The 13,754-nt window shown below is 44.4% G+C and overlaps 1 protein-coding gene across 1 annotated transcript in view; it reads right to left on the bottom strand.

Moving 5' to 3' along the window:
• The window catches only part of mcu (mitochondrial calcium uniporter), a 42,566-nt gene that overhangs the window by 14,284 nt on the left and 14,528 nt on the right, over positions 1 to 13,754 (bottom strand). The window contains exon 2 of the mRNA XM_068741412.1: positions 7,134 to 7,244. Coding sequence (XP_068597513.1) covers positions 7,134 to 7,244 — 111 coding nt within the window. The remainder of the gene's footprint in view (positions 1 to 7,133; positions 7,245 to 13,754) is intronic.

The following is a 13,754-nucleotide window of genomic DNA, read 5'->3' as shown; positions in this document are numbered from 1 at the left end:
AAATATGATCCGGATATGATGGATTGTTTTTCCAGACGTCTGACTATAGTTCAACGAGATGCCACTCCGCACTGAACCTTCTGCTAGACATCCCAGTGGGAATCTGTAGTGCATCAGGGATGCTGACAAACTGCCTGAACAACGCTTCTGTGGATTTACACCCACGTCTCCTCCATAAATTTGCCAAATTGAACATGCAAATCAGCGTAAATAAGAAAGTCATACGGGATCGGTCGATGCCCGGGCTGAGGAGGACAATGGAAAGGACAGGGTGTAGCGATAATAACAAAAAGCTCCCCATCGCAGAGGATTGCGTTAACACAATGTAATGGAACGTATAGGAATGTTAGAGCCAGATGTGCGCAGGGAGAAATGTTCTTCAACAGCAGAATCAATTCGATGTTTACAGATCTGTCACACAACGCCAGTAGAAGCTGCTCAAGGCTGAGGGATTGATCCAGATCGAAAACCTCATTCTGAGGTGGCTGGGTGGAAAACAGAATGATGTTTAGGAAACGCTCAAAAATATCACACTAATGAAGAGAATAGAGGGGGCTGCACTGACTTAATGAAAAGCTTCCTCTGACCATATTTAAATTAAGTCACACCAAAGCAGTCCTGTAAGACAGCCCTGGCCTTCAGATCTCAGAGGGTCCCGGGTGGCGTCCCCTTCCTGTCTGCACCTGGACTCTTGGATCACATGACAGCAACACTCACGACAGTGAACGGTGTCTGACAAAGTCGGTCAGTTGATGCTAGGTCAAGCAACGTGTCCTGCAGATGACCGAGTTCGAGACTGTCCCAATCCGTCTCACCTTGCCTCCCCCCCTCGTCTCCCTTCAAATGATGAATGAATTCCTGACATCCTGAAGTTGAAGTGAGTCAGTAAGCCTCCCCAACAAAAGCTCTCCGTCCCCTGTCCTCTCCTGCACCACATCTTAATCTTCATCATCAGAATGTACAGTACAACACCCTCGCTACTCAAATCCTTCCACTCGGAATGTGATGTAATTCTCCGTCTCGCTCAAGATGCTTTCCAGCCTCTTTTCCTTTCTACCACACTGCAGCTTTCAATTCTGTTGGAGACTAATTATATGTGTCTTCGCTTAATCTCTAAGTGCTGTGATTACCACATATTAGCAGAGCTGTTGCCTTCACCGTCTTCTAAATAAGAATACTTTAAAATATCCTCCAGAAACGTATTGGTTTCATTTTTGCAGTGAACTTGCTGCTTATTTGTTTTATGAATGTTTTTATTTACATTTACTCACATATCCTCCTGAGACCCAGCCAGCTAGCATGTCCTCTGTAGTGGACATTTGTCCACTACAGAGGACGCATGTCAGCGGGCTGGGTCTCAGGAGTATACAGTAAATTCAATCATGATGAATGATCGCCATTAGTCCTGTCAAGCGATTAAAACATTTGAACAATTCATTAGTTATGATCTGTAATTAATTAAGGTAATTAAGCTGTTTTTTAATCTCACTGAAAAATTGCAACTTGAGGTATTTTCATTTAAATTCATTGCATTATTGTGGCAGATCAAAAGATTGATATCTAACAAAAGGCAGCTTTAAAAATCAATTATTGTTTGATTTGAATCAGAAAACTTTACTAATCCCAGAGGGAAATCCCATCCCATGGCCCCACAATTCGCTGGCGATGCGTCTGGGGTGTACCCCAGCTCTCGCCCGTACCCAGCTGGGATAGGCTCCAGCAACACCCGTGAGCCGTAGGGCGGATGAAGGGACTGTAGAGGAGATGATTGAGGTCGTCTGAACTACAAGAAAACGGATGGATGGATTTAAAAAAATTAGGTCAAATTGGCCCAATTTGACAAAGCCTTTTCTTATATTTAAAACTGATTATACATTCACAGTATATGAAAGGCAGTCACGTAAGAGCAAATGAAAAGAAAAGGGCAAGACAGCAATTAAGCTATTTCATAGAAATCATTTTCCTGTTTAATTTAATTTGCCAGTTTCGGGGAAACAGAATAGAAGTAGAGGGAAGAAAGAAGCCCGGCTAGAAACGCTGACGTTACGTAACACACAGAGGGTTAAAGAGGACAACTGTAATAATACTTCAGTTGTGTATGTGTTGTGTATTCTTAGTCATTTAATGCTACAGCCAAGAGATAATATCTGTAACATATTAATAACAGAATATGAGTTTTGCTAATGACTCTCCTGATATCCACGGGCCCAAATAAGCCTATGAAATATTGCATCCTGTAGACAAATTAGCATGGACTGATTAAATAATACTAATAGTGCGATGGCCCTGCGATGAGCCGGCGTCTCATCCGGAGTGCGCCCCACCTCTCGGCCGTAGCCCGCTGGGATAGGCTCCAGCAGACCCATGGCTTGTAACGTTGGATAAGCGGCTGAAGATGAGACGATTACGATTATGAAGATGAAGAAATGAATGATAGTGTAATCACCGTGCTCAGATTTCACAGGGGCAATCAATGGATTTTCTGTCAAGATGTGAATTTCTGAATACATGCAAATACTTTGCATGTATTCAGTATCAGTTTACGGGAAGCATGCACTAGAACTAGATATTCTGCACAGCACAAATCCTTGCCTGCCATTCTTACAACATTTGTGTAATAGCTAAATAATCAGTTTGATTCAAAGTCAACAACAATAATTCTTCATTGCACTTCTTCCACTCAGCATCACTCTAGAGACAGAGAACAAAACGTTACACTGCTTTAAGCGTCATCAAACACGCCACTGGTGAAGTGACACCAGTAATACTCAAAGAACTCTGATGAGTCAGTGTCGTCAGTCAGACAAGGGACTCAACAAGCACTAATTGATTGCCCAGTTAATTAAAGTTGAACTGCTTGTGCTCTCTTGATGTTCATGCAGAGTAGAGCTTTATAAATAGGTTTTGCTGTGTTAATGATCTTTAAAAAAAAAATAAACATCTAGCTACTGCAGTGGTGCAATTTTGTTAACTAGAAACTGAAGCATGGAGAGAGACCTTTTTTATTATTTTGCACAGAAAGCCACAATAAAGACCTGGCATTGCACTGGATTTGCTTTTTTAAAAGGAACCCAAGGACAACAGTGTATATAACATAACAGCATTCACTCCATTTACACAGGTTTCCATTAGAAACCGTCGGTGCACCTCTGCTTGAAACGGAGCATCAATGCTTTCTAGAGAATGGCAGGGATTCTGGTGATCCAGAATCATGACGCAGCAGCAGCAACTGTGTCCTTCCCCTTTCTTTTCATGCCCTTTTTTTGTGCTGGTTTGGCTGATTTTTGTGTTTCAATAAGCAGATTATCGCAAAGCTTTGAGCAGATTTCAATCACATTTTGTAGAGAAGTGGTCCTTGGAATTTGGAAGCGGTGATTAGAGTTTGAGATGAATTCTGTTGCATTTTTGTCATTACATTCATGGTGGATATACACCCACCTATTTTCTAACTGCATTTCTCTTTAACTGGCAAACATGAAGGATTGAGTGAGAGAGAAAGAGTCTAAATCTGCAGGTGACGCCTTCTCTTCCTCATGCCCCCCAGTGGGAGGGTGAAGACTGCACAGAACAATCAGGACAGATCTTCACCGCGAGCCGCTAAGTCTAACCTTCTTTTGCTAGTTCATCAGCTACTATTTTTGGCCCATGATGTCACCTGGCTGCACAGTTACATTTGTGCTGTGCCATGATCAAAGGAAAAGGTGTAGGTGAGTGACAATCAACATTGTGATAACAAAAGTATGAAGCATTAATGCTGTCTTTTACACTGTATGTGTCTCAAGAAAGACTGCATGCAGCACTTATATGCCATATACAGCATGATAGAAGAGCAGAATACATACCATCTATTTGACCAATGAGATGGTTGCAGATTCTGTGATAGAAATGTTTATGGATGTAGCTCAGATCAACTTGGATGGCTGCCATTGGCTGGCTTAGTTGATGGGAAACTATGGAAAACAGTGTGTTTTGCTCATTTCGGGGGATGGAAACACTAATCTACCGGTATCCACCTTCATTTAACGTTTGCAGCGTCACAGTTGGGCTATAGAGTCTATCCCAGCAGCATTGAGTGGAAGAGAAGGCAAAGCATTTCGACGAAAACGAAGCATGTCACGTGTGTGTGTGTGTGTGTGTGTGTGTGTTGCAAGCATGTACCGTACAACAACGCAGAGCAAGCTCACTGCCTAAACTAGCTCGCAGGCTTCTCTCCATCTATGGTGAATTTGTCACCATTAAAAAGGGGGCAACAAGTTAGCTAATGCTAGTTCCTCTGACAGCTGCCACTTGGTGACGTTGACGCTGAAGAAAACATGTTTTTTTTTTTTACAATCTTAATACATATTTATTAAGCGACAGCTACAAATGAAATATTAACATCTTCCAGGAAGTGCAAGTCACACTGAATCCACAGATATGTCACCTCTGTGTGTTCAGACATGACTCAAAGAAGCAGATCTGTTTTTGATTGACACCGTAGCAACCCCCTCCCAGTATCTTCCACTGCTTTTGCCTGCGTTGTGGGCGGGGGGGGGGGGACCGGGACAAACCAAGATGGTATCTATAAAGAACAATTGATTGTTCCCTTGTTCAGAGTGGATATGTGAACCTTCTAACTTTTCTACATTGTATTTCCTCCCTATCTCGGTGGCCCTATACAAAATAAGTTGGGATTTTGAAATGTTAAAGGGTTTGCCCTCTGACCTGGTGATAAGCTTCAGGCTTGTAGTAGCAGCTCACACACAATGGAGCTGAAGAGTAAAAGGGTGGTGCAGTATAAACTAGCACGCTATGAACTCTTGCTGTATCGCTGCCATACAAGGAGAGGACGGAATGAACGGAGAGATGCACTCTGTATAAACATTTAGAGGGAACTTGGGCTCATGGCAAAGCTGTTTGAGGGGAAGAGGGTGAAGAAAGCAGTTCAGTGCATCCTTTTGCATAGAAGGAGAAATGCTATGTTCATCATCTTGCAGAAAGGAGTGCCCTTATTTCCAGTAAGTGGCTATTTCCCAACTTCAAACTACGAGTCTGCACATTGTCCTCTCTGCATGCTACAGCTCATTCTGCTCTCGACTTCACCCACCTGCCAGAGATTTGACAAAGTGTTACTATCTTTCTTATCTCTGCTCAATAAACTGATTGGGTTCTATTTCACAATGAGTCAGACGGTCGCCAGTGCGAAACCAACGACTTCTCTTCCTCATTCAGATTTCTCTCTCCGTGTGTCATTTGACAATCTCTCCAAATTGCCACAGCTCCCCATCTGTAGGGTGAGCCGCAGATGGCTCGAGAGGTCCGTGCATCAATGGCGCTGCTGAGACTGAGACTGTGTCTCTGTGCAGACGTGACCCGTCAAGGCTCAGGGGGGGAAGCTGCAGTTAAACGGACGGATGCTAAGGACCAACAGAGGGAGCGTGCGTGGGTGGGGGGGGGGGCAGAGCTAGGCTACCTTCGCCGAGTCGAGACAAGTGCCTGTGGTGCAGCAATGCAGCAGTGAGGGATGCCAAATGAATGATTTGGGCAATATATGCCGCACACAGCTGAAAGTCGGTGTTGTAGCTGTCGTTTGCGACGATATTTGCAAATCTCTCAAGTATATATACGACCCGATTTCTCGTCTTCTGGAGTTTGAGTAAAGTGAAACCGTCTCGCCGATGTATCCTTTCCTAAGGGCAGTTAAGGCAACATCCTGAGCCCTACCTAGCAGACAACAAGTCCTGACAAGGCAAACACTCCCTACTTCTCCCATCTCCTGCGTCCTCTGAACAAACAGCTTGTCCTCTGGAGACTATGCCACAGGGAGAGGGGCGATGTGGGAATGGCTGCTGGTTCAACCGACAGCAGGAAATCACACTGATAGCTAGAGGTCGTCCTAGGAGACAATACGTGGACGTAATACTGGAGGACACGAGAAGGTCGACTTGTTGTGGCAACCCCTGGCCAGACAAGCCGAGAGTAGAAGCGGCAAGTAATGTGCACTAATCACTTAAACTGGTGTTTATTTTGAATACACACATAACTATTAAATTGGGGTCACACACACGCACACATTTTCGCTGTGGTAAAATGACAGAAGCAAGTGATGTGTCGAAGCTTCTTGTTTCCAAAGCAACTTGTCCCCCCATCATTCCACAGCGCATTGCATTTGCAAAGCTTTGCTGGTGTTTATTATCAAAATACTTATTTGTCAGTCTTGATTTGCAGGCTCTATTACGATTTGAAGGGGAACTGGCAAATCGTACGGGAGCTTCATGTCAACAGCGCTGAATCAAGGTATTGACACCCGGTGGAGATGCTGCTTCGAAGGACTCCCCAAAATAATCCCTGCAATGCTAATCACCAGCAAACTGGAAATAATAGAAACAATTTACTCCCCGGCGACAAACAAGGGGAAGTGGAGAAGGATTAATGGGATTTGGATGACAAGAGTTTTAATAGTGACAATTAATCCCAATTAGATCGAGAGCGAGACTCCAACCAGCAGCTTTATTAACGCAGCATTCATAGATTGCACAGGAATAAAAACTTACTATTGAAATGCAGATGGATGGTAGCTTTTCAATGGCCAAGCCGATTGCTAAGATCCAAATGTGTAATATCCAGATAGACATAACAATCTGAAATAATCATTTACTGGCCAAGCATTCTGAATGGCTTTACAATGCGGTGAACACACTAACCGGCAACATCACTGGAAAATGGGCAGGTAAATGGTAAATGCACTGCACTCAAAGCGCTTTACATTAGGCCTCACATTCACCCATTCACACACACATTCACACTCCAGTGGGCGACTGCATGCAAGGTGCTGCCAGACCCAATTTGGGGTTCAGTGTCTTGCCCAAGGACACTTCGACATGCGGACAGTCAGAGCTGGGATTCAAACCACCAACTTTCTGATCACTGGACGACCCACTCTATGAACTGAGCCACAATAATAATATTGCAAAAGTTGTTTGATGCTTCAGAGAATCACTTCCTCCAAATTTGGACTCAATTGAATATTCACACAGAATCACAAATATTCACAGACGCTGAAGATGCTGATCATCGATGAAACACACACAAGACTGACTGAATAACTGGAAGTCACTCTGTTAATATCAGCTGCTAGCAACGCGCACACTCACCTGTGGAGACAGGGCAGTGGGAGGCTGGGTGAACAGTGTGGAGTGGGCTGCTGACTGCAGGCCATGTGCTCTCCTGACAGTCTGGTGAGTGAGAGGGGCAGACGACACCTCCTGCTGCAAACGGAGATATAAACAGGAAAAAAGAAAATGTCAAGCACCATTGTACGCTCTGAGATCAAACGGGATAATCAGAACCCAAATGGAACACACATCCAACCACTATTTTCAAACCACTCGCCATCGGGAGCTGGAGTGACCTAAAAGAGGCTTAAAATAATGAGGCGTGAAAGCGTGAAATCGGTTTGTATTCCCAATGAAGGCCAAGGCTGTTTCTTTTTTTCTTTTTTTTTTTATCGCAAATGGAACAAAATGTGTGTTCAGAGCAGTTTTGAAAATAAATGGCAGAAGCATCATGTGAAACGTCCAGTGTAGGATAGCTAGAGAGGGTGAGGGGCACCACCAATCAGATGTTTGCTGAGCTGCAGCTTCTCCACCTAAACCAGGATGAGCAGCGTCGTGATTCTCTGTGGCTGAATGATCACAGCAGAGCAAAAGCATGAAATACAGACGCTTCGTTTTACTGTTTGGGGAGCATTCAACAGTGTGTGTGTGTGTGTGTGTGTCGGCAGGTGTGTGTGGGTCATGGTAGACTGTAACGGCTTAGTAGACACGCACTATGCTAAATGTTCCCCGCCTCCAAGCACCGTCAGCCAATAAGATTTAGATAACGTGGGGTGTCAATTAGCGTTTCAGGGGAGAGGGGCCTCAAACTGTGCCGAGCTACTTCTAGCATCCTAGCTAGCTAACAGGCATCACAGCATTCATCTCCGGATGTACATCTGCAAGGAGGCAGTATGCAGATTTCCCTGAATCCTTAAATAGATTTTAAATGCGAACTATTCTCCAACCGTTGCACAGTCCCCCTTAGCACACCTGCAGACTTTAGGACACAGCGAGAGTCACGTCACGGGGGGGATTTCTGCTGTGACACAGTGGACCGCCAAGCCGCCATGCTGCCAGTAAATGTAAGCTGCACATTAATTCATCAATAGTAATCACTGAAACAGCCTTCAATAAGACGGCTGGCACGAGAAGCTCTGTTATTGCAATCGTTCTCTGATGGCGTAGCTGCGGTGTCCTCTCCGCTGTCATGGTTACAGATGGATGTCTGTGCGATAACTTCCCTCTCTACCTGTTATTGCACCTCCTTTTAACAACTTTCAGCCTCAGTAAATTCCATTTGACTAGAAAGGACAGATCTAGTAAGAAGTCGATCTCAATTTTTGGACGAGGAAACAGTTCTGAATTCATCTATGCGCTTTAGCTTCTCTCAGATAAATATATTCCAGAAGATGATTGCTCCCTTGTTGATCTAATAAATGTGTAATTATCTGCTGTTTGGGCATGTTGGCGCAGCGTTGTTCCCGGTTTTGTTTTGTTTTGTTTTGTGTGTGACTGCACTCAGTTTTAGTCAACTTGCAGTTATGCAAAATTATAAACTGAGTTTGAAGAAAATATGCATATACTGTACCGTAAAAAGACTAATTGAATTAGATGACATAACTTATTCAAATCTCAGCATTTCGGTGGGTGTGGGTGAGCCGAGCGCTAACCTTAGCCAGCAGCACTGAGGACAATTTTGTTTTTTTTACATTCACACAACGGCAAACAAGCAGAATTAGTTCACGACATGGCTGCTGCTGCAGACACGTAATTAAACACAAACTCCATCGTTCATAATTATGTTTGACATTTTTCAAAATAAAGCGGTTCTTTGTTTAGAGGACGTGCATCCGCTGTATTCAGCATTATAGGCAGTGGACCTTGGTACTTAGACAGCATGCTGCAGCAGGATTAACTGCTTCTTCCTTATCTCCAGCAAGTCAGGCATGCCGCTCTTAGGAGGGGCCTGTGTTCAAGACTCTCAAAAGACAAATACAAGTGACCATATACATTTTCAGATTTCTTTGACATTGTGATGCCAGATATTTACTGAAGCCAACTCTCAGCCCAACCCTCCTCCACTGACTGACTTCACCCCGGCACTAAATTCAAGCTGCAGCAATACGATGACAGAATAATACATCAGAGCTGCAATAGCTCACCAAGACCCAAATGTCAAGGCTGCACCCCCATTCGGAGACAGAATTCTACAGTAAGACACTACTGTCTTTCACGCAAGACACTTCTCCTTCGTTAATCGTGATTTTCTTTACAATACATGATTAGACAAAAGGAAATACGTCCCGATGAGTCTAGTTTCCATCCAGCTCGTATTGCGCAATCCATGAAATGTGATGAAATCAAAACATGTAATGTAACATTGAAGCCTATTGCTTGTGTTATTTGTTGACTCCAGAAAATGGGCGGCAGCTTATTACAAACCAAAGTTTGCTCCTGATAAGCGTTTGGGTGAATGAACTCTTTGCTGATTGTAGAATAACTGTCAGTTTAAGCATTCAAAAAAAAACCACAAACAAAGCACATCAACTGCTGCTTCACCAAGTCCCACCGCGAAAGCAAATCAGCCAATGGCAGCATAGCATCAGGTCTCCATCACTCTCATGCAGCGGTTAGATTAGACAAGAGAAGCTGGTGGGAGATATTTATCTTTATACATTATACGTATCATTAATTGTCATTTCTATACTGTCCTAGAATCATGTTTGCCATCTTCTCCACAGCATTGATTCAAAACATACACCGTTGCAATCTCGCCATAAAAATCAATATACCGTTGTGCTCGATGCACAATGATGATGTTTTGAGGGAGGATAAGTAGAGCATCTAGCGATGACTACTGTTTAATATTGCATCTATCAATTAACACGCATCCTGTTCTGAAAAGAACAAAGTGTGCTCCTGAAGAGGGAATTCCAGTCTCATCAAAATGATGCTCACATTTCTTTTAAGTCAGAAAAGTGCTGCAGCGTAATCAGTACGATGAAAGTGATTATTTGGACTCTCGCCAGCTCAGATTGTTATTCTAACTGTGTGACAACTTAATGCAAGTCTCAGAGAGATATCTACTGACACCACTTTATATCATGACATATCATTATTCAAATTTACATTCAAACTAAATGAATGGTGCCTGATTAAGCTAAGGAACAAACCTGAGTGCAAACGGTTACGTCAACATGAAAAGCATGCGCCTGTATTAAAAGACAAAATGATGATTTAGAAGGAAATTGTGATTTCCTGCATGTATTAATGTCGTAAAAAAAAATGGTTCTTCCAAAAATAGACAGAGGACAGAAGTCGCTGCGACCTCTGCGCCAAGAGGCCTGCAGGCGAGGGAGGGGAGACCCAGTCTATTTCTGCTGATTAGATCGCTGAAGAGGACGACAGCTGCTGTCTCTTGATGCCAACTGGGATCATATAGATATACATATAGATTGTGAAAAACAACACTTTAGTCTCCTGATACAAAGAGGTACCAACTGGGAAAGTCCCCACTGACAATGCTGTTTGACGACGGACCCGAGTCGTCAAACTAACAGTCCGGGAGACATTTTCTGCAACTTCGACGCGTCAAACAGGACAACATAGCATAATATTATGCATTGCAGCAGCACATATTGTAATCTTAATAAAGCAGTACAGTCAACCAGAAATAGCCTTGTCATGTTTGGCACACATGCGCTAGCAATCATGTCAACACAGTACAGACTAAAGTAGGGAGAGAAGACACTTCAGAGTAGTACTTTATTATTCAGGTGTCAATTTCACTTCATTTGAATGAATGAAAAAACAAGAGATGAGGGGAAATGAGAAGAATCACAAACGAGAAAGCAGGAAAGCATGACAGCCGATATCTGGCTCGCTTCTTTCTCTCAAACAAAACCTCTTCATGCTGACAACATAACACGAAATCAGCATTTTTGCTGTCAAATATTCACTGATATAAAAAAAAATCATAGTAAATAATTCCACTTTAATTTGACATCAGCGAATCATCTTATAATAATATAATATTCTAGCACATAGTCATAAGGTTGTGTGGTCAAATGGGACTTACCAATGTAATTATAGGTATGAATCCGGTCAGATTTTTAAGCTGGTAGGACAGGTAGAGCACCCCCCCCCCACTCCCCCCCCACCCCACTCGGTGTCAGACCACATGTGGCGCCGAGAGCCGTGCTAGTAAATTCAGAACAGGCCGAGTGGCATTTGTCGGCTTTTCAGTGCCGCACCATGTGATACTTTCACAGCCTTGACAGACAGAACTGTGCTTCATACTTCTTGTCACAGCGGGAAAATAATTCGAGGCCGCTGACCGCCACATATTGATTCACCGATGGCGCTGCGGTGCAGTGGTAGTTATGAACTTGTCCCAGCTCTGGGACTAATCTCCACCCGTCACGGACGCGTCAAACGCCAACTCTGCAGGGCTCGCGTCTTCTCAGCAACACTAATTCTTCATCCATCACGTCTCGCATGTCGACAGAGGACTGCATTTGACACCCGAGTGTCACCTGATCTGTGACAAAACACTCGAGCGTTGACATGAGCTCAAATATTTGTCACCTCTGCAGATTCCACTTATGAACTGCCGTGATCGCAGCAGATTTAATTACTGAAACGGTCTCATCAGCACGCAGTTAGACGACTCACACGTCTCCTCATGCAAGACACTGCGTAGCTTAAATTGGCTAATCTCAGATGTCCCAGATGGTAAATCAAATAAGAATACACTCACACAGGAGTTTACTAGTCTCATCGATTTGGGTTTGAAATTAAGATTCAACAGAGATGCAGTCAGTGAAGTCGTATTCTGTATACCGTTAACATTTGCTACGAGCAAAGTCAAATTCCAACAAATAAAAGCAGCAGATCTTCAAAGACAAAAGTGGGGGGGAGGGGTATGAAGCACTTTATAGCTACTATCCAGGGTCAATGGATTCGGAAGTCTAAAAATAACACGTTGAAACAATTGAACACACTGGAACGCGTCAGTGAATCCGGATGGAGAATTTTGCATTCAAGCAAAATGTAGAACGCCTGGAGTTCATTTTAAACGGGACTAAGAGCGACGTTTAATTCTAAGCAAAGGCTATTTGTTCCCATTTAATTGTCTTAATTAAGCACCACAGAAGGAGGTGAATAGAAAGAAACCTACTACGCATCTTCTTGTGTTTAAATACACATAGCGGTTGAATATTGCATGCCGAGTGCAGAGAGGAAGATAATGGAGCGTCTCCTTTCTAATCTACAAGTTCCAGCTCCAATATGACAAACATTTAACATTCTCTTCATGTGATTCACGCTCTGATCTGGACATTCTCCCCTCTCCTTTATCTTGTTATTCTCCTTCTTCCTTGCACACCTCTCTGCTTCTCCCTTGCCAGTAGGAGAAAGGCAGTCGGCCTGTGGGAGATGGGAGGTGGGGATGGGGGGGGGGGGGGGGGGCTGTAGGAGGAGAAAGTAGGGAGGCTGGAGGCAATCACTGGCCAGCAAGAGGGGAGATGAAGCGATGGAGATAAGAGTAGAGGTAAATTAAATCGCCTATACATTAAGCGCACCCAGCTACCCAGCGGGTGCATGCGCAGGCTGAATCGTGGCGAATGACCACCAACCAATGAACGTCCCGCCCCGTTAACAAGAATTGATCTATTACGAGGAGTCGCCCGGCCGTTCCCCCGGCGATGGACAGATGAACAGCGAGCAGAAGCTCCAGGACACTCAGAAACAACCTGCCCAGGTGAGACAAGAAAATGCAAAGGACAAAATGGACGCATCACATGGCTACTTGGTCGCCGCGCCCACTGAAGGCTCAAGGGCATTTGTGTGTCGACACCAACGTGTGGGCTGCATTCATCCTGCATTCTAAAATTCTGCCAGAAGGCGCGAGAGCTGCACAGTGAACACCTGCCTCCGCTATTTAACACCTGAGAAACACAGGCATTGACATGCGATGCAAAATACCCCCCCACTGCTCGTGTGGGATGCACACACAGATCAATAAAGAAGGGTCCTGATGGCGGTGTGTGTGCAGAGAGAGGGATTGACAGCTCGGGGTCTCCTGCTGCAGCAGAGATGAATGAGCGGGCTGAAAGCTGACTTCTTTCACAAGGGACTACAGCAACAAAGCAGCTTCATCCCCAGGTGTCCCGGGGACTACAAGAGCCATGAGGCAGACAAAGCAGGGAGCGGTGACAGAGAGAAACAATGGGATGAAGGCTTGATGGGTCACATAATAGAAATGTCCCAATTATTGCTCCAGATGTTGCCCAAACAAACCTCCATCATCACCTGCCGGTGTCGTCGGAATGCTGGCCTGGATTATTTGATGCTCCTATACTAGCTCTTTAAAGGGAGGACTTAAAGCCAGTGGAAAAAGAAGAAAACACAAAGAGGCAGTACAAAGGGCAGAAGCGTGGGAGTGAGGGGGAGGAAGTACACGCACACGGGAGAGCGACTCATCATCACCGTCATCAGCAGTATCAGAGAGGAGGGATTCTGGAGGAGAAATCGGACAGATCGTGTGACTAGTCTGCAGACCCCGCTGTGTATAATCAGTGGGGGGGGGGGTCTATTATGACTATTGTGACACACAAGTTCATAGCCTACAGCGGAACGTGTCCCTGGATGGGAGACCAACGGCAACGTTGTTCACAT

Source organism: Brachionichthys hirsutus, chromosome 7 (genome assembly GCF_040956055.1).
Source record: "Brachionichthys hirsutus isolate HB-005 chromosome 7, CSIRO-AGI_Bhir_v1, whole genome shotgun sequence".
In the NCBI taxonomy this organism is placed as follows: domain Eukaryota; kingdom Metazoa; phylum Chordata; class Actinopteri; order Lophiiformes; family Brachionichthyidae; genus Brachionichthys; species Brachionichthys hirsutus.
The sequence above is the reverse complement of the archived record's forward strand: the minus strand, read 5'-3'. Positions and strand labels throughout refer to the sequence as shown.